We start from the raw sequence: 22443 nt of genomic DNA, 5'->3' as shown, positions 1-22443 counted from the left end.
ATGTATGTGTACGTAACTACATGCATGTATATGAATGTGTGTGTGTGTGTGTGTGTGTGTGTGTGTGTGTGTGTGTGTGTGTGTGTGCGCGCGCTTGTTTTTTAGTCACATTTCGGTGTGGGTATGTAACATTGATGTGATGTGTTTTTGTAAAGCACCCAGAGCATGTTAATTTTGTGGATAGTGTGCTATGTAAGTATTCATTATTACTATTATCATTATCATTGTAACCAGATGTATGTGTGTACGCGCGCACGTGTGTGTGTGAGTGTGCGTGCGTGCGTGCGTGTGTGTGTGTGTGTGTGTGTGTGTGTGTGTGTGTGTGTGTGTGTGTGTGTATTTGTATTTCTCTTTTTTGTCACAACAGATTTCTCTGTGTGAAATTCGGGGTGCTCTCCCCAGGGAGAGCGCGTCGCTACGCTACAGCGCCACCCCCCACTTTTTTTTCCTGCGTGCAGTTTAATTGTTTTTCCTATCGAAGTGGATTTTTCTGCAGAATTTTGCCAGGAACAACCCTTTTGTTGCCGTGGGTTCTTTAACGTGCGCTAAGTGCATGCTGCACACGGGACCTCGGTTTATCGTCTCATTCGAATGACTAGACTACCACTCAAGGTCTAGTGGAGGGGGAGGAAATATCGGCGGCTGAGCCGTGATTCGAACCAGCGCGCTCAGATTCTCTCGCTTCCTAGGCGGACGCGTTACCTCTAGGCCATCACTGTGTGTGTGTGTGTGTGTGTGTGTGTGTGTGTGTGTGTGTGTTAAACTTTAACATTGCCATTTTCTCTGGAAATACTTTGTCTACCAACGACATGTCCGAATTTGGCCTAATCATAGTAGGAAAAATCTTCGAAGTCATACCAATTATACACTGTAAGTCTCCGAAATTACGTCTTATTTCCGGACCAAGGCTTATTTCGCTGAGGCTCGTTCCGGAATCCGAAAAACCACATTCCCATCCCAGTTGCTAGAACGTAGGCTATGTTTGGGAAGACGGCACGACATCGTTTTTCTTGTTCGCAATCACAAGAAAAGAAATACAAATTCTGAACAGAACACATACTGTGACACTAACTGCACCATTGACGTGTTTACTGCATATGCTTATTCTAAAGTGGTTACTGAATTAACTGGAATGAATAGAAAAGAAAAATTGAACCGAACGTTTCTTTCAGTTCGGGTCAGTCTGTTGTCGGACTGGTTTGTGCAGATATATAAATGTTACGGTGTGCCTGCGGCAATGTCAACGTCTCCTTTACGGTCGAATTAAAAAGAATTTCGTAAATAATGGAGACATGTCAAGAAACGTGATTTGTATGGTGTCATTACCTCAAATACAATAACATTCTTTATTTGAATTTGGCCAAGTGGCGTTAGAAGCGGCGTAGGGTTGAGGATTAGACTACTCGTTTCTGAACAGAACATCCATGGTTCGATCCTGCCAGCAGGCCTTAAATTTTCTTTTTAATGTTTGATACAGTACCTATTAAAAACATTTTTTCTTTCATGATTACTTTACTGGATATAGCGCGCATATCACAATCGAGTTTTAAAAGCCTTGCCTCTCTTGTCTTGCTTGTGTTTATAAGAAGCAATGAGTCTATCTAGAGAGAGAGAGAGAGAGAGAGAGAGAGAGAGAGAGAGAGAGTGTGTGTGTGTGTGTGTGCGCGCGCGCGTCTGTATGTTCTTTGATTTTTTCAGTTTTACACTGTAAGTGATATGCGTGTGTGTGTGTGTGTGTGTGTGTGTGTGTGTGTGTGTGAAAATGAGCAGTGAAATTCTGTGTCTTCTGTCTCTCCTCACTCTGTCTCTCGCTGTCTGTCTGTCATATTGTTCATAATTGTTGGGACGTGTATGTAAACGGCTGGAAAACGGACATGTTTTTACTTTGAATCAGTGGTTAAACTCAGGTTGAGCTGGTCCGTGACAACAGCAACAACAACAAATCACACACACAAACACAAACTCATAAATGTGGATGCCGGAATGTTAATCTTGAAGATCAAACTCTGTTTATTCAATTAGTCTTAAGGAAGGAATGGGAAATAGACCAAAAAAGAAAGAAAAGAAAAGAGAAGAAGAAGAAGAAAAAAGAAGAAAAAGAAGAAGACGAACAGTGGTAGTAGTAGTAGCAGTGGTAGTAGTAGTAGAAGACGACGACGAAGAAGAAGAAGGAGGAGAAGAAAAAGAAGAAGAAGAAGAAGAAGAAGAAGAAGAAGAAGAAGAAGAAGAAGAAGAAGAAGAAGAAGAAGAAGAAGAAGAAGAAGAAGATTGATTGATTGATTGAATGAATCTTTAATGGGTAAAGAATTAGGCACAGTAAAGGCCTTTTTACAATTCTGCCCATTAAACGACATAAAAAATAAAGAACGAACGACACAAAACATAAAAATAAAGAAATAAACTGAAATAAAATAAAATAATAAGAACGACGAATAAGAATAGGAACTTGAATAGTCTATTAAGGGTAACAAAGCGATGAAAAACTGGAACAATTGGTACATTACATGTACATAGGTACTTACACACACACACACACACACACACACACACACACACACACACACACACACACACACACACAATTATAAAACAAGCAACAAAGACATACGTACACATTCACGCCCACACACTCAAACACACACAAACACACACACGCACTTACTGTTCACACATACACATACATTCAATTTTTCATTCATCATGGCATGGCAGCTAGTGGACTGAGTACAAGCAAGCATTTGCAAAAGACCGCGAGTAGGTTAATCAAATGTATCGAATAGAAATATTCTTATCTTAGTTTTAAAGAGAGATATGGCTGGAATTTGACGACATGTCTTTGGAAGCATGTTCCATTCGATGCTTCCATTAAATGAGAGACTCATCTTAAATAAATCAATTTTAGGCTTTGGGACAATAGCTCTATCTGAATTACGTTGGAACTGGAAACAAAATAACGATTTTAAATATTGTGGGCATGCGTTATGAACAATTTTATGCATAAGAATCAATGTGTTATATCTAATAAGTATATGAACAGGTAATATTTGAAGTTCTTTGTACATATTGTGCACAGATCCACCTGTGGTATTTACATGGTTAATCATCTTAATGGCACGTTTTTGTAAAGAGCAAAGTGGCTTTAATGTAGAAGGAGGACATTTACCCCAAATAATCGAGCAATAGCTGAGGCGAGACTGGATATAGGCAAAGTAAAACACACGTCTAGAATGATTATCAAGAAAGTGTTTGATCTGTGATAATTGGAATACACTAGATGATACTTGTTTTATGAGGCAATGAATATGTTCCTGCCACGAAAGATTTTGATCAATAGTAATGCCTAATAGCATATGCTTAGTAACTTGTTTGATAATATTGTCTTTATATTTTATGTTAAGTTGTGCTTCTTTTATGTTCTGTCTTTTCTGACGAGGACAAATTAACATGCATTCTGTCTTTTCAGGGTGCACGACCATATCATTAGCATCACACCAGTTTTCGACAGATTTCATGTTGGCATTCAGGTGATAATTAATTTCGTCAACATTGTGACTAGCATATTGTATTGATGTATCATCAGCAAATAAATCACAGATTGCATGTTGAATTGATAAAGGTAGATCGTTGATATACAAGGAAAATAAGAGAGGGCCTAGAATTGACCCCTGCGGTACTCCTCTTGGAACATGCCTTTTGGAAGAAATAAAGCCACGTGAATAGACAGCCTGAATACGGTTTTCTAGGTAAGATCTGAGAAACAATAAGCAGTTATCGTCAATACCATAACATTTCAATTTGTGAAGCAATATTTCGTGATTGATTAAGTCAAACGCTTTTGTAAAAACAATGAATATCACTCCAACCACCTTGCTTTTATTAATATCACGCAGCCATGCATCAGTTATTCTACATAAAGCGGTTTCACAAGAATGGTGCTGTCTAAATCCTGATTGATTGGTATGTAGAAGCTGATATTTTTCAATAAAGAATGTAAGACAAAGGTGTACATGACGTTCTAGAACTTTTGAGACAGAAGACAACAATGAGATTGGTCTGTAATTATTGACATCATTAACATCACCTTTTTATGCATGGGAATAACCTTTGCATATTTAAACTCTTTTGGAAAATGATTTTTGAATAGACAAAGATTGAAGAGATAAGTAAGAGAATCGGCAATATAAGGTGCAGATAGTTTTAATATTTTTGGACTAATGCCATCGAAGCCACACGAGTTTTTATTTTTTAGCGATACTAAATAAGATAAGACTTCATGAATAGACATTAATGGAACAGAAAACTTTGTTTTTATATCTTTATTATGACAGAAGTTTTCTAAAATGCTGAAATCAAAAGAAGTGTGTGCACTGTCATTTGCGATTAATTTGTTTCCAATGTCAGCAAAGTGATTGTTCAGTGTATCAACAGGAATGAGACATTCCGCATTTGAATTGTTTGGTTTGGTGAGTTGGTGTATAGCCTTCCATATGGAGGCTGTGTTGCTTTTGTCTTCGATTAGCTTACGAAAGAAAATCCGTTTAGACTTTCTGATCATGTATTTGACAATATTACGTTTCTTCTGGTATTCTTCGAATGGACCGATTATCTTTTGATGGTCTCTGTCATCCATTGCTTGAAAGATATCTTGCGTAAGCCAACTCGGAAGAATTTCCGACTTGACTCGTCTCTGAATTAAAGGGATATGTTTATCAACAACATGCAGTAACGTTGCAGTCCAAAAGGAAAGGGCTTCGTCTGGATTAGTAAAGCTATAAATGTTAGTGAAAGGTGCAGAAATGAGGTCTGATTGAAAGGCGTCCAGATTAAAATGTTTAAATGACCGAAATGTGACAACAGTATGACCTGTTTTGGGTATTTTGAAACCCTTTTTTCCCCATGTAATGCAGACGGCATTGTGGTCACTTACGCCAACATTCGGCACACAAATTTCTCGAACTGATGTTAGATTGGATGTATAAATATGATCTAAGAGCGTTCTAGTTTTTTGTGTAACTCTGGTGGGGGAATCAATACACTGATGGAGATTGTAAGACGTATAGATGTTCCATCGGCTATGACGCTGAAAAAGATCTAAATTAAAGTCATCCCAAAATTAATACTTCTTTTTTTGAAAGCCAGGCGCTGTCCATCATTTCACAAAAATCGTCATACCACTTGGAAAAACTCTTAGGATGTCTGTACAAAAATGCTATAAGGAGCGAATCTGTTGATTTATTTTGGGATTGAACTTCAAGCCACAGTGATTCAACATCTGGATGATGTAGGTCATTACGAATTCTGTACGGAAAGTTATTTTGAATATAAATGACGATACCACTTTCTTTAGATTTTTGAGGATTTTCCCGAACAATATTGTAACCAGGAATAGAAATAGATTTGTCATTAATGTGAATGTTCGTCCATGATTCAGAAAAGCCAAAGATATGGAATGGTTTATCATTATTATATATCATCTTCGATACGTCTGTCATTTTATTGACCAAATGACATATGTTTAAGTGACCTACTCGCAGTCCTTCACAAACAGGCCAGTTCGAGACATTAGCAGGACTTGACATTAGTGCATAATAAAAATACTACCTAGATTTTCGAAATGCAGTTCTAGTAAGGGAAAGTGCTGAATAATTCAAGCTGAGAGAGAGAGAGAGAGAGAGAGAGAGAGAGAGAGAGAGAGAGAGAGAGAGAGAGAGAGCTTGTATGTCTGCGTTGATTTGACGCCAAGGCAAGTCTCTGGGAACGTCAACGATGCAAACTGAAACATCCATGGCGATGACAGCTTGCAGGGGAAGTGGAGGTGGGGAGGTGGGGTGAGTTAAGTTCCCACAACGTCATGTACGATCTGGGCTGATCGTCAGTCATCTAATTATTTATGATACAAGAGATTGTATCAAGGGGTGAGGTCTGAGAGCTGGGAATTGGTCTGTTTGTAAAGAAGGGTTGAAGAGTGGTACAGATTTAACGGGGAAAGGGTGTGTGGTATGTTGGTAAGCATTGTGGAATGATGGTTGTTCTGGTGACAAAGAATAGCAGTTTCCAAATACTTTGTTTGAATAATGACACAAGTTGTTGGAATAGTGGTCATATTGACTATCAGCAACAGCTGGCTGGAAGTCGTACTGGTCTTGATGACAGACAGCAGGATTGGGTGGAGGGTCGAAGTGCTGTGTATGTGAGGCCATGGGGAACAGGTCCTGATTAGCGTCTGGTGGAAAGTCGTGGCGCCGTGGCTGCGTGATGGGAAACTGGGCCTGATGAATGGCTGGTGGGAAGTTGTGGCGCCGTGGCTGTATGATGGGGAAGAAGAAGAAGAAGAAGAAGAAAGAGCAGAAAGAAGAAGAAGAAGCAGAGGACGAAAGGTGGCAATAGTAGTATTAGTATTAGTAGTAGTAGTAGTAGTAGAAGAAGAAGAAGACGAAAAGTGGTTGTAGTGTAGTAGTAGTAATGGGAGTAGAACAAGAAGCAAAAAAAACAAAAACAAAAAAAACAACAACACAAAAAAACCCACCAAAAACAAAAAAAACCAACAAAAAACAAAACAACAACAACAACAAACAAAAAACAAAAACAAACAAACAAACAAACAAAAAAACAACAACAAAAAAACCAACAACCAAAAACAACGGTTTCCAGCGCGGTGTGGCCAGTCGTCAGTTCAGGAGGTGTGACAACATCCCAGTCCCTTGTCTGGTCAGGGAGTTCCTCATCTCCACACGGCGTTTTGTTTCAGGTCGTCAGTTGAACTGTTTGACTGCAGAAAAAATAAAGAGACAGACAGCCCAGTTACATGCATTCGTGCTTAATAACTTATTTCACATAGTGGTGCACGTTCAGAAGAGGGTTGGGGAGGTGATGGGAGGGGTGCGGGAGGTGAAGGGGGTAAGTGTATGCAAGAGAGAGAAACGAAACGAAACGAAACGAAACGAAACCACACACAAAAAAATCTGGAAAAAAACCCACCCCCACACATGAAAATAGTCAGCCATAGGTCATACTCCATACACAGAAAGATAAGAGAAGAGAAGAGACAGAGACAGACAGAGACAGACACATAGACAGACAGAGAGAGACAGAGACAGAGACAGACAGACGGGACAGACAGACAGACAGACAGACAGAGGCAGATACAGACACAAAAGACACAGAGAGGATGGGGGAGTAGTCGGGGGATGGGGGTGGGGGTGGGGGTTGGAGAACAGAGTGAAGTGATACAATCAAGCCCAATCAAAAATCATTCCATCATGAACAGACAAAAAACCCACCATAGTTGGAATAATAGTTGGAGAAAAGGCACGTTTTCTTTCTGCAACAACAACAACAACAAAATCTATACATACATGCATTGGTACATGGATGTTCACATGTATACTAATATATTTCGACACATACAGACATAGATACATACACACGCCCGTATATAGGTAAGCATGTAACATATAAATCAATGGACAACTACGTATCTGAAGTGCAAACGACAGCAGGAATCATGCTTCTCCTCCTCCTCCTCCTCATTTCCATCATCACATTAGAAATTCTTTCCCATTTTCTTTGAAGTCAATTTCAAAATATGATTTTTGGATAAATTAATCTATCCCTATACAGAATTGGAACAGAACCACCCACCCACCCACCCAGACAAACATACACGCGCGTTTGCGCGTGCAAACACTGCAATTTCAATTCCATTTAGTCTACCACATAATTTACACTCCCATCAACAAGGTTTTAAAAGTACACTTTCCAGCCCCCTCCCCACACACAATTAAAGGTGTCTTTGGATAGACTTCCCATAATGATAAACGACATTTCTTTACGTTCCTGCATTGTTGTTCCTGCGAAATTTTCATAATATCCTTCCTAATATGGGTAGCAGTCATCAATGCCACCAAATCACCTGCGCTACGTTATGTCAAACTTTGCAGTATACACAGTGTTCAACGTGCAAGCGACCACTGTGCTTACCGCAGCGATCTGGCCAGTGAATACAAGTGAACGTGAAAGTCACATCCCACGAACGAACGAAGAAGACGAAGTACTTCCTACAATGGACAGTCATTAGTGCACTTGTTTTCCTTCACATAAAAATTGTCAAAACTTTTAATATACACACTGTCAATATGCCAGTGGCAACTGTACTCACGGCAACGTTCTGGCCAGCACGTCTTTGTAGCACGCCCGGAAGTGGTATTTGTTACCTCCCATGAAGCCCTTGGTCGGGTCGGTGCCATTGACGCATTCGTGCATTTTCCCGTCATGATTCAGACCGAGGCTGGATTTGGAAATTAGAGATCGGAAAAAAAAAAGAAAAGAAAAAGAAAGAAAGAAAAGAAGACGACGCAGAAAGAAAGAAAATCCATTAATATACAGCACCGAAGTCACTACTGGTTGTTATTTGGAGTGTTTTGCTGAATATTGTATTCGCTATTTGTTGTTTGATTTGTGTTATCGATTTGTTGTGTAATAGTTATTTTCTCGTTTTCTTACAATGTGGCTCTCTTCAGTAAGATGCCTTGACCTTCATCTGAATAAAGATCGTTATCGTTGTCGTAATCGTGATTGCTCTCTCTCTCTCTCTCTCTCTCTCTCTCTCTCTCTCTCTCTCTCTCCATACTATCAACATTTCTTTTTTCTTGTCTTTCCCGTCTTTCCTTTTCCTCTCTTTCTGCCTGTCAGCCTATCTGTCTGTCTGTCAGCCTGTCTATTCGTCTGTCTGTCTGTCAACCTGTCTGTCTGCCTGCCTATCTGTCAGCATGTCTGTGTCTTGTCGGTTTATCTCTCTTTCTCACTCCCTCCCCCTTCTCTCTCTCTATCTTCATCGATTCAGTGTTGGTGTTTATACCTGTGACCCAGTTCGTGAAGCTCTGTCCAGTAGTCGGAGCGATAGCTTCTGCTGGCGGCACACCTCCACCTGTGCCTGCACACAGCTGTACCATAGGCCAGCCCCACCAGCCCCGGGTTCGACGTGCGTCTGTGACACAACGTGACAGTCCGCAGATAATTAGAACATCTGTCAACGTTAGATGATGATGATGACCATGACGATGGTGATGGTGGTGTCGGAATCGATGGAGGTGGGACTATTGCTGATCCTGCGGCTTAGACCTCCTCCTCCTCCTACAGCTACCGTTGTTGCTACCAGTCATATAACTAACCACAGCGAATTGTGATGTTACAGTCGTGTTGCGGAGAACAGGATAACAATATACAGAGCAAGAGGTGCCGCTACCAGTACACACTACAACGAATAGTGATGTAACAGTCGTGTTGTGGAGAACAGGATAACATTATAGAGCAAAGGGTATATAGCCTTCATGACTCGCGTCTGATTCTCGCTGTTCAACAACGACATTATCACTGTCAACGACAACAAAACCGAAAATGCTTGGGATGGAGGAAGAGTAAGGGGTGGGGGTGGGGGTGCGGGTGGGGCGCGGGGTAATCCTATTTTCAAAAACGACTGTTGAACTGAAAAGTTGTGTGTTCGAAACGGAGTAAGCAACTTACATCAATCCGCGCTTCATTTTTATTATTATTATATTTATTTTTGACGAACATAATATATTCAAGAGTTTCAAACTCTTCGTGTCATCACCAAAAACTTTTCAGCTTCGACAAAGAGTAACATAACAAAATCGCCAAACGCATCATCGGGCATGATATAGACGATAATCTGTCTGGACATGTCCAATTCTTTTGGCAAAATTATGGTCCACGGACTGGACGCGCTTTCTTGCTACGAACAGGTTCATCACCTGAAGGTTCATCACCGCTTGACTCACAGATCAAGGACGACATTCCCCCCGAAAATGGCTTCTCATTGTCAGAATCGGTGAAAAGGCACGCTCATCTTCACAAAATCTACATACATTTCTCTCCAAACAATAGCGGAAGTTGGCCCCTGTTTCTGTAACCCGGAGTAGATATTCAAACGCGCATGTGCAGTGCGAGTTAAGTAAAGATTAAGTGACAAATTTGTTGACTTAGATGGTCGTTCGTGCACAGTATGCTGTAAGTAATGACTTCCTCGCACAAATCATTCTCTGAACAAAATTTAGCGGCCGCCTTTCATTTCAATCTTATCGTGATCTATCGATACGACTTATGTGGAGTGATGGCCTAGAGGTAACTCGTCCGCCTAGTAAGCGAGAGAATCTGAACACGCTGGTTCGAATCACGGTTCAGCAGCCGATATTTTCTCCCCCTCCACTAGACCTTGAGTGGTGGTCTGGACGCCAGTCATTTGGATGAGACGATAAACCGAGGTCCCGCGTGCAGCATGCACTTAGCGCACGTAAAAGAACCCACGACAACAAAAGGGTTGTTCCTGGCAAAATTCTGTAGAAAAATCCACTTCGATAGGAAAAACAAATAAAACTGCATGCAGGAAAAAATACAAAACAAGAGAGGCAAGGCCTTCAAGACTCACTTATGATACACTTAATAAAAAAAAAAATCTAATCGTTAAAATGTGTTCTGTATTTGTTATTATAAAGCTTCGGGTTAAAAGAAAAAAAAAAGTCCTAACATCAGATTCGAACCCCGCGTGTTCGGATGAGAAGAAACTGTTTTATCCATTACACTATCGTGGCTCCGTAACTGATGGTAAAAAATATAACATATTAACAAGCTTTTCTAAAGGGCGATAAATCGATTGAGATATTCGCAGTGAGAACGCTGTTTAAATCATATTATTCTGGTGTATCTTGGGCATTCAAAAAATCTGTAAGGGCAATTAAAAATTATTTTTAAGTCCGCGGTAAAGGAGACGTGGCTATCGCCGCAATCACACTGCGACATTTTGCCGTTTTCTCTGGATCTACATAGGTGTACAAGTTTAGTTACACCCGGTTGACACGGTCGATTCAATTTCTCTTTTATGTTGATTCTAGTTTTATAGTTTTAAAGTTGATATGAAAATTGAGTATTTTGTTAAACTAATAACATGTAGAGCCAAGTCATATGAAGTGAAAAGGACTTCATTTTGAGAAAAGTCAAGACTGGAAATTTTTGCGTTTCATCAATTCAAGGGTATTAACTCTCATGGTTTATTATTTTTAACTGTGAATTCCCCACTGATTCTGTGGATATTTCTATGGCAGTTTGGGGCATAATCCAGTAAGTGGTGAGGCGTTCACAAATCTTTCTCTGAATAAATAGCGTTCACAAACCTTTCTCTGAATAAATATTTAACGGTCTCCTTCTCCAACTTTCCATCACATGTTATCATGTATTGTCCATTGAATATAGGATTGAACGGGCATGTCAACAACTTGAAACAAAATGGCGTCGTTCGCGTTCGCGAAGAATATGAGCACGCGCTTTGAATATGTATAAATATGTGTACGCAACTGATTTTTGCCCATGACCTTCAGGGCTCAGCCAATAGATCTATAAAGTCCACTCATCGTATTGATTTTTAGTATTTTCCGAAAAAGACCACTTGGGCGAATGAGCATAGTGAAAGCCCTGTACACTGACAGTAAAACGCACAAGCTTTTTATGTATGGAGTATAATTTCAAAATGCAATGTTTAAGATGAGAAAGATCAGTTTAAAGCAAATTAAGTCCCTAGCATTAATTACAGATTAATTTCCCTTTTTTACTATCTGCACCAAAGACATGCAAAATAAATATAACTTCCATGCTTAGCAAAAGAAGTTCCTGTTTGAACAAAAAATGATAAAAATGACTGCTCTTGTTATGTCAGAATATCAGATTAAAGTGCCAAGTTTAGAGAATAAAAAAATATAAATATAACAGTAAATTCAGTTTGCATATAATTTGGCTTCTTTTAAAAAAAAATTTGTGCCCATCCCAGAGGTGCAATATTATTTTAAACAAGATGACTGGAAAGAATTGAATTTTTTCCTATTTTTATGCCCAATTTGGTGTCAACTGACAAAGTATTTGCAGAGACAATAGCAATGTTAAAGTTTACCACGGACACACACACACACACACACACACACACAACCGAACACCGGGTTAAAACATAGACTCACTTTGTTTACACAAGTGAGTCAAAATGGGTGGGGCTGTAGTTTAGCGATGCGCTCTCCCTGGAGAGAGCAGCCCGAATTTCACACAGAGAAAACAAAATGTGCTGATGATGAAGATGCATAAAAACGGGAGTCACTGATTGATAACGCTATTTGCCGACAAACGACAATTTGTAGACTGTGTAAGATTTACACACAGAGTGTTAAACACAATATCGTTTCTATGCCTTGAGTCATATTTTAAAATGTAATGTTTTAGATGGATGACATCCGTTTAAAAGTATCCTATAGCATATTCATTCATGTCCCATTTATTGGCAGAACTTTGTTGTTCCAGGAAATTGCCTGCATCAATGTAACTGCCATACTATACTTTACTTCAAATCACAAAACGAATGCTTTCAATCAGTATGTTAGTATGCAAGATAAAAGTTTTGTGAATAACAAATAAAGTGATACAGTACCATCACTCTGAAAACATTTTCGGTTCCTTTTCTTGGTTTCTTTTCCCAAGAAAGAAAAACCCATTGTCATTATGATTAGAATTTGTGGAATGAACTAATTGTATTCCTTATTTTAAGCCAAATTAAGTGGCGACAGACAAAGTATTGCCAGTGATCAACAACAACAATAACAACAACACACATACACGCTCAAACAAACACAAGCCCGTGTGATTTTGAAACGGAAATGGAAGTATAACGAGAGGAAACTTTTTAAAGGAACCCAGTGAACTGATAAATGTATGTATGCTAAAGACAGTCTCATATCAAGATCTCTCAACTAAAGTTCCTTAATTAGAAAAACATATGATACATTTCTGATACTGAAAAACAGTGTGCACGTCCGCGCGACGCGGTTGCTCCTGATCACCAAAGTGTATGTGGTGGTGGCTGTCACAGTGCTTTGCGTCCGTGTGTCCTTACGTACCTGGGTGCTCCCTACATAGCACGTGCAACATGTATGCCTCACCCAGTATGGAGCGTCACTTGATCGAAATGTCTGTCTTTCGTCCCCAAGCAGATTGCGTTCAAGCGTTCTCCAATCGTTTGGTTTGGATTTAACTGGTACCAGGTCTGAATGAAACAGGACATGGGCAACAAGTAGTTCCAAATTAGTATCATATTGATATGCTCTTCGTGTCATGTTGATCAATATTTGATTCATACTAGCATTACATTTTCAAACTGATAAGACCACAAGGACAACAATGAATACGACAGGACAAAAAAAAGTTACATAAGATCATATTCTGGTATATATGTGAACACAGACACACAGATACGCACACACGCACACACACACACACACACACACACGTACATACACACACACACACACACACACACAGATTCACACACACACACACACACACACACAACCACACACACACACTAACACATACAAACACACACACACACACGCATACACACACACGCACGCACACACACACACAGACACACATACACACATACGCACACACACCCACGCCACGAAACCAGCCACCCGTAACTCACGGGGTCAGTTCTCATGATGGTCACATTGACCAGCCGCAGTATAAGGTCCCATCCCACCTTCGTCTTGTTGGACAGAAGACTGGCAGCCTGAGGAGAAAAAAAAAAAACAGAAAGAAAGAAAGAAAGATTCTTTTTAACATACATTTGACACCCTTAAAAACAATCCCCCAAAAGTATGAAGAACAACAACACCAAAAACAACAACAACACCAAAAAAAAACCCCAACAAAACAAAACAAAAAAACAAACAAACAACCCCCCCCCCCCAAAAAAAAAAAAACCCCAACAAAACAAAACAAAATAAAACAAACAAACAACCCCCCCCCAAAAAAAAAACAAAAACAAACCCAACAAAACAAAAAAAACCAAAAAAAAACCCATCCAAAAACACGCATTCAACTGACGATACATTGCAAACACAAACAGCAGCAAATGTGACTGAATGGAAGACTGAACAAACAAAGCAAAACCAAGAAGAAAACACAACACACTTACCCCCCAACCCCCCCCCCCCCCCCCCGGCCCATCACTCCCACACATAGAAAACAAGTCATTATAACATATACTCCTGTTGCAACAGAACTGGTCACAACATGTAATGGATGTACACATGCACATTATGTGATAGATAAGTGATATATATATATATATATATATATATATATGTGTGTGTGTGTGTGTGTGTGTGTGTGTGTGTGTGTGCGCGCGCTATTAGTTGAATATACACTTTCTTTACTTCTGACTAAATAGAAAGAAAAGAAATCCATAAATAGAGCAGAAACTTATACATACAAAATTAATGGAAAAATGTCCATGATATGAAATATTTGCTCTCTCTCTTTATTATTTTAATTTTTTTCTTCATTTAGGTGGCACTCGTGCAAATCTTTTGTAGAGCTTTATATGATGCTAGACAGACAGAGCAGAGGAATTCATCTTTCAAGAAGTCCTATACATGGATGTAACTTTTTGTCCAATTCTGCTTGCTTCATTTCTAAGTTATATTGATATTTTCCTTTTTTATATTTATCTTTCAACTCTCTTAAGAATCCATTGATATGATATTACGTTTTATTCTGTTTATTCGACATTTGTATACACGTAATTTACCAAGCAGCAGTATTAATTCTGGTACATCCTCCATTCTTGTTTTTACATTTATACCAAACAGTACCAATTCAACGTTAACTCTCTCCATACGAACGGCGAAAGAGATGACGTTAACAGCGTTTCACCCCAATTACCATCATCAAAATGTTGCAAGCGGAGCGCTCTTATACTGAATAGGTGAATGTTGACAAAGAATACCACAGTTCTGACGACGGAAGCTAAAGGTTGGGTCATTCAGACACCCATTGGACATCCGAGGGGTCTGTGTAGAGGAGAAGAGAGGACTGGCCGTACTGAGTGAGTTAAAAGACAATCTGATACTGCTTTTTAAGGTGCTCTCAAGGTCTTCCCAGAAAGAAGTGAGAGCTGACAATTCAATGAATAATGGTAAATATCGTGGTCATCACTTGTATTCTGTGACTTATGCTGAGCTGAACCATTTAAGATTATCTCTTTAATTTTCCAAAAGAAAGAAAGATTTCGTCAGAAAAATGTCAGAGGGAAAACAGATGCAGGCTTCATATCATGGAGAAAACAAAATGTACGATACATGACTAAAACCACATTAAAAACGAGGTATTGTTAAAACATCAACAACAAAACACACACAGACACACACAGACACACACACACACACGCAGAGTACACACACACACACACACACACACACGCAAAGCATCACCATGTAAATTACTCACACTGGCGTGGATATTGTCTTCCTAAATAAGTGCTCCAGTACGCGTGAAGAGGTGGCATTGCTTTGAAATCTACATAATGATATAGTGTGGGGGTAAAATAAGATAAAACTTTATACAGGAAAACAGCTTTGGTATGATACAGGTTCCGTTTAATTGGGGAAAGATAAATAAATTGATGGAGAGATAGATACATAAATAGATACATATACAGACAGACAGATAGATACATAGATACCTAAATAGCTAGATACATAGACTGACAGACAGAGACAGAGAGACAGAGACAGAGAGTCAGAGAAATAGCAATGTTCAGGGTGTCTCAACGCACACCGGACCACTTGAGGATGATCAGCTGGAGGACCTGATGGTTTGACATGTTGCCCAATTTCCATCTGCTTCTTCTGTGGTTGAGTTCCTCGATGAAGAACCTGTCTACGAAATCCCCTATCTCCACAGTGGCATTGCGGTATCTAACACTGCGTCTCGGATCACTTCGTGCTTCGGAGGCTGTGTACATAGATAGACACATAGATACATAGCATGTGCATAGATGGATAAAGAATTTTAGACAATATTCAGTGCTGCCACCATTGTCATTAGCGGCATTGTTATCATCATCTTCATGATAACGGCAATGATCATCTTACTGCAGCAGCATCAAGAAGAAGCAACAGCAGCAGCAGAAGTAACAACAGCAGCATACGCTGACGATGTTGGTGTCATAGTTATAATGATGCAGACAGCTGTCTGTGAAGACTGACACGGTGTTCACAATAACACCACCAGCACCTCCACCAGTTGTGATAATGAAAAAGAATAATAATAATACTTATGATTCTGGTTCTGTAAATGACAATTGTGGTCTCCATAATCATAGATCATCACAAGGTGCATCACTTGTCGCGGTGTGATGGCTTGCGTGCCTCAGTGGCCCAGAGAGCAATGCCAGCAGGAGCGTAAGCTCCTGGCAGGGTCACCCAAGCTGGAAAGGTCAAAGGGTAGAGGTCAGACAAATGTAGACCATCCCACCCATGGGTCCAATACCCCTATCTGGAAAAAAGCCAAGAGTTATAGAAGCATCAACGACACTCTGAAACCAACATGGCCTGGGAGTGAGGCGGGACACTGAAGCAGAGCTAAAGAGGCTGGGATCCAGCTGGAGGGATGCAGAAAGGACAGCCCAGAGTTGAGTCCGGTGGAGAAACGTCGTGAATGGCCTGTGCTCCACAGGGAGCGAAAGGTTTAAGTAAGTAAGTAAGTAAGTATATCACAGATAACAATTGTTGAATATATCAATTTTAATGAACGCTAAATGTGATTTCTCATTTATAAATGATGATTGTAGCTTCTATCTCTTAAACAGTCATGTCAGTTTCTCTTTTCGTGCACGATTCTGTACAAACCCACAACTGTCATCTGGAATTTCCAGTACGTCGTGCAAGTCTCTTCGTTCATTTTGGTGGTCCTTCCACGTGACCAGAACGTGCATGACGTCATCAGCATCCCGTTTCTGGCTTGTGTGGGGCAAGGTGTGAATGTCGTAATCACGTCTGGCGGTCGTCACGGAACCCGTCTGTTGGTCACAATGTTTGTCTGATTAATGTTTGACACACCAGAAAAGATGAGTTGAACGTGACATCACACTATGCAGCGTAATAACGACAGATTTAAACACTTTGAAACACCACACAAAACATATTTCATATTTCATTCAGACACGAAACATGTCGAAGCAATTTGCCATTGATACTTGATCTATTTAAGTGTCTTATCAACGGTTACGTGTTTCTTACCAATTCACCACCACACATGGCAAGGGACGCAAATCCTTCACCTCCCTCCAGGTCTCCGCTGAAGAAACAATCTCTGCGCTCATAATTTATCTCCCTTTCTCCCTCCTCGGTGATCTCCGTGAACGTCGCCCCGGAAGTGTCAACCGATCGTCTTACCAGCGACATGCGCAGTCGTTCACCGGATGTGAGTTGCAGTGAAAAGCTTGGTTTGTCGGAGAAGGTGTCTGAAGCGTGTGTTGCAACGTCACGTCTCGTTTGTCTGAAAGGGCACAGCGTCACACGTCATCAATTTTGATGTAACTTTGACCCCTCCCCACCCCCTGTGTGTGTGTGTGTGTGTGTGCGTGCGTGCGTGCGTGTGTGTGTGTGTGTGTGTGTGTGTGTGTGTACCTGTGTGTCTGGGTGTGCTGAATTATTGATAGCTTACTTGAAAAAGCTTCTATGCAATAACAAATAATGATGACTATTACTCGTATGGTGCAGTTTCAGTTTCAGTAGCTCCAGGCGTCACTGCATTCGGACAAATCCATATACGCTACACCACATCTGCCAGGCAGATGCCTGACCAGCAGCGTAACCCAACACGCTTAGTCAGGCCTTGAGAAAGAAAAAAAATTTTTGAAATGCTACTCATTGCATAACCATCCACCATTTATTTCAAAATTCCTTCACAAGTCGTAACTCACAATGAAACTGGTAGGGAAGTAATGTTTCGCAGACTTTTAGGCAGTGAGTTCCAAACAGTGGGAGCGACAGAGCACACACACACACACACACACACACACACACACACACACACACACACACACACACACACACACAGAGGGTATATATATTTTTAGAGAGAGAGAGGGAGAGGCAGGGAGGAAGGGTTGGGGAAAAGAACAATGGAAAATTGTAAATCAAGTCAAACCATGTTCCCCATGGCCCAGCCGACCGCGAGGGCCAATTTCAGGACTGAGACCCCAAACAGTGTTAAAAGTTCAGTAAGATTAGCATCAAGGAGAGCGATTCCAAAACAAAGTCTGTCAAAGTCAGTTAAACACAGCCTGTCTTTCGCACCGTTGTTCTCAAGAATGTGTTGGTTGATGTCTCCATTGTACGAAAGGGTTTGAAAATAATGTTGGCGGTGACACTAAATGAATCCTCTCTTCTTTCTTTCTTTCTTTCTGTCCTTTTTGGCCAGAGCCACAGACGCCCAATAAGTCATTCGCAAATCTCGTTGGGTCCCTTGATGTCGTCTGAATCTGACTGGCAAAAGGATTAGGAATCCTTCTCTTTCTTTCCATAGCCCTGCATCTTCTGTTGCCTTTGATGTCAGAATTCAGGATATCTTTGGCTCAACAAATGAATAGTTGAATATCCCCTTTAGGAATGGTATTCAAAGCTCGATAATGAGTTGATAGTTGATGGATAATCTATATTGTTATCAAGGCTCGGTAATGAATAGAATTCACAGAAAGTGGATAGAAAACCTATCAGTGTTATCGAAAAGCAAAAATGTTGATGCACGTTATCCATGGTTAAGCTGTGACAAGTCTGTCATTTGTGTGTGTGTGTGTGTGTGTGTGTGTGTGTGTGTGTGTGTGTGTGTGTGTGTGCGTATGTGTGTGTGTGTGTGTGTGTGTGTGTGTGTGGTGTGTGTGTGTGTGCACAACAACGTGCTAGCTGTTGCCTCTCGTTGTCTGACTGGCCTCAGAAATCACGTAGGCAACAACATTGAAGGATTCCACTCTTCTTTCTCTTTTTCTGTCCTTTTTGTCCAGAGCAACAGATGTTCAACGAAATGATTTTGTGAAACTGGTCTGATGACGTCGACTAGGGATGAAAGCGTTGTCAGATGACGTTTGATAAATCATTTTGCAGATCTGATCCCGTCCACCGATTTTGGTCTCCAATGGCTAAAGGATTAAGCCACATGATGAATTCTCTCTACAATGGCTAAAGGATTAAGCCACATGATGAATTCTCTCTACAATGGCTAAAGGATTAAGCCACATGATGAATTCTCTCCACAATGGCTAAAGGATTAAGCCACATGATGAATTCTCTCCACAATGGTTAAAGGATTAAGCCACATGATGAATTCTCTCCACAATGGCTAAAGGATTAAGCCACGTGATGAATCCTCTCCACAATGGTTAAAGGATTGAGCCACATGATTAATTCTCTCCACAATGGTTAAAGGATTAAGCCACATGATTAATTCTCTCCACAATGGCTAAAGGATTAAGCCACGTGATGAATTCTCTCCACAATTGCTGAAGGATTGAGCCACATGATGAATTCTCTCCACAATGGCTAAAGGATTAAGCCACATGATGAATTCTCTCTACAATGGTTAAAGGATTAAGCCACATGATTAATTCTCTCCACAATGGCTAAAGGATTAAGCCACATGATGAATTCTCTCCACAATGGTTAAAGGATTAAGCCACATAATGAATTCTCTCTACAATGGTTAAAGGATTAAGCCACATGATTAATTCTCTCCACAATTGCTGAAGGATTGAGCCACATGATGAATTCTCTCCACAATGGCTAAAGAATTAAGCCACATGATGAATTTTCTCCACAATGGTTAAAGGATTGAGCTACATGATTAATTCTCTCCACAATGGCTAAAGGATCAAGCCACATGATGAATTCTCTCCACGATGGCTAAAGGATTAAGCCACATGATGCACAATGGCTAAAGGATTAAGCCACGTGATGAATTCTCTCCACAATGGCTAAAGGATTAAACCACGTGATGGATTCTCTCTACAATGGCTAAAGGATTAAACCACACGATAAATTCTTTCTCTTTCTGCAGTCCTGCATTTTCTGGTGCCTTTGACACCAGAGTTCAGGACACCTTCGGCTCAATAGCTGAAAACCCCCATTCGAAACTTAGTTTATGGATAATAGTCATAAAAGCTGGATTAAGAACATATGCCCGCACTAGAAAAAGCGAAATTCCGATGCTTTTCTTATTGGTTAAGCCACGAACAGGTGACAATGAATTGGTGAATGATGTGAACCCTGTATCTGGACCCTGTATGTGGCCTAAAAACCGGTATAGAGATATGAATAGTGAGGTGGAGAAGCCAACATCAGCATAACTCTGTGTCGAAGGTGGGGAAGGTGTGGTATATAGGGAGGTGGTGTTTGAGGGGCGGTAATTTTGTTCTGACGTGTGAATTGTGAACTGTGTACACGTTGTTGGCCAAACAGAAAAAAAAAGTTTGAGCAATATAACTAAATGGATAAGTGAAAATAAAATGTACTATTATGCTGTACGAACATAATTTGGTCAGCAAGTGTCGGGTGGAGTCTCTTCAGAGATCCCAGTACAGGGAACACTGCCCCTGTGTCACTACTTGTTCACCTGACAATGCTTGGGTTCTAACAGCTGAGTTGAGCTGACCCCTCATGCTGCTCATGCATTCCTCACCTCCCTTTAGGATCCCTAATGTAAGCATAAGGTGCAAAGATAAATCATTTTCTTGGTATTTCTGTTTGTAACCATTATTTGTTGTTGTATTTCTCCACAGTATACCTCACCCAAACTCACAATGGTATACACATTTTACGTGCGTGTCACACACACACTTTAAGTATCATTCGATGAGCTTGCAAGCAAACACACGCACACAGACACACACATAATATTACTCTCTCTGTATGTCTCTTTATATATATATATATATATATATATATATATATATATATATATATATATACACATATAATTGTGGGCGTGTGTGTGAGTGCGTGGATGGTGTGTGTGTGTGTGTGTGTGTGTGTGTGTGTGTGTGTGTGTGTGTGTGGTTTGTGTGCGTGTTACCTTGTCTCTTCCTTGGCAGTGGTGTCCACTGCGTAAAGTGTAGCAAAGTCATAGCCATCAACCTCCCCTGAAATGTCAACAAAGTGTTTAGAACGCATGGACAGACAGCAGCAGGTGAAACAACAGCAACTGTTGTAAAAGTAGTGGCAGTAGTAGAAGCAGCAGCAGCAGTAGCAGTAGTAGTTCCTAAACCTCTCCCTTCCTTATGACCCCACATCTCTCTCTCTCTCTCTCTCTCTCTCTCTCTCTCTGTGTGTGTGTGTGTGTGTGTGTGTGTGTGTGTGTGTGTGTGTGTGTGTCTGTTTCTGTGTCTGTCTCTCTGTTTCTGTGTCTCTGTCTCTCTGTGTCTCTCTCTTTGTGTCTCTCTCTGTGTCTGTGTGTCTCTGCCTCTGTCTCTGTGTCTCTGTCCCCCTCTCTCTCTCTCTCAGTCTATGCCTTTCACTCTCTTTGTGTACATAGCTACCATTACCTGATCGAACGATCCGTTGGATGCTCTCATCAAACTCAGCCTGAAAATAACAAATACCAGTATGAAAGAAATGGACATCGACATCAAAAGTAAGATGTAGCTCCTCTGAACAGTCATCCACACCAACAGTGACTTCAAGTCAGTCATCTTACAGTTCTTCATAATGTCTTTTCTGGAGTACCCACACAGTATAACTCTTTCTGTTTTTGCTCATTTTCTTATTTCAGAATGCAATATAAGCGAGTATAGCAATCTTTTAAAGAAAAACTTTGCTTCTTCTTGTGGCATGAGCCAGCCAAGAAGTAATGACAGTATGCTTAAATGTTTTACTCTGGTCCAACAGTTGCTACTGCTTTTGTCTGGTGACATAGAAACCAATCCAGGCCCAAACAATAACACGGACCTCAGTATCATGCATGTAAATACCCGCAGTATGAGAAATAAGATTGATTTATTAGAAGCTGAGTATGGTAACTTTGATATTATCACAGTATCTGAAACATGGCTTTCAGATTTAGACAGCAATAGTTCCGTCCATATTACAAACTTCCATCCACCTGTTAGATGTGACAGAACAAACGATCCACATGGCGGTGTTGCTATTTATGTGAAAAATAATTTATATTGTAAACCTCGCAATGACCTTCATGTAAACGGTTTAGAAGCTGTATGGGTTGAGACAAAATTAGATCAAATAAGTTTATTAATTGGATCTTTTTATCGTCCACCTAACTCCAATGTTAATTACTGGAATTTGATCGAAGAAAGCATACGTAGAGCCAATGACACCACAAACAAATTCTTGATTCTTGGTGATTTTAATACTGATTTCCTAACAATACCATCACCCCACTTAGTAGATATTTTGAATCGCTACCATATTAAGCAGTTAATAAATGAACCAACGAGGATTACCGAAGTAACAAGTTCATGCTTAGATCTTATACTTACTCAAAGCCCCAGTATGATCAAATCAACGGATGTCATGCCTGCTATCTGCAGTGACCATA

At 40.3% G+C, this 22443-nt stretch overlaps 1 protein-coding gene across 1 annotated transcript; it reads right to left on the bottom strand.

The window, feature by feature from the left end:
* Positions 1-6645: 6645 nt before the first annotated feature.
* Positions 6646-21062, bottom strand: LOC143289346 (uncharacterized). The gene is made up of 10 exons (XM_076598348.1): positions 20965-21062; positions 17292-17394; positions 16750-16915; positions 15671-15849; positions 13535-13621; positions 12990-13093; positions 8858-8986; positions 8159-8287; positions 7281-7321; positions 6646-6769 (listed from the first exon to the last, which is right to left on the bottom strand). Exons 1-10 carry the CDS (start codon positions 21060-21062, stop codon positions 6753-6755), a joined length of 1053 nt encoding a protein of 350 aa, XP_076454463.1. The 3' UTR covers positions 6646-6752.
* Between the last annotated feature and the right edge of the window lie 1381 nt (positions 21063-22443).

This window comes from Babylonia areolata, chromosome 13, assembly GCF_041734735.1.
Source record: "Babylonia areolata isolate BAREFJ2019XMU chromosome 13, ASM4173473v1, whole genome shotgun sequence".
NCBI classification, from domain to species: domain Eukaryota; kingdom Metazoa; phylum Mollusca; class Gastropoda; order Neogastropoda; family Buccinidae; genus Babylonia; species Babylonia areolata.
Note: the sequence above shows the minus strand (reverse complement) of the source record. Positions and strands in the feature narration are given on the sequence as shown.

What these genes read in the sequence shown, in the direction of transcription:
- LOC143289346 (XM_076598348.1), bottom strand. Translation starts at nt 21,062, where the DNA reads ATGCGTTCTAAACACTTTGTTGACATTTCAGGGGAGGTTGATGGCTAT. An exon ending in CCATCATGAGAACTGACCCC is followed by an intron (nt 13,094 to 13,534) that starts GTGAGTTACGGG and finishes TGTTTCATTCAG; the next exon opens with ACCTGGTACCAGTTAAATCC. An exon ending in CTTCACGAACTGGGTCACAG is followed by an intron (nt 8,288 to 8,857) that starts GTATAAACACCA and finishes TTCCAAATCCAG; the next exon opens with CCTCGGTCTGAATCATGACG.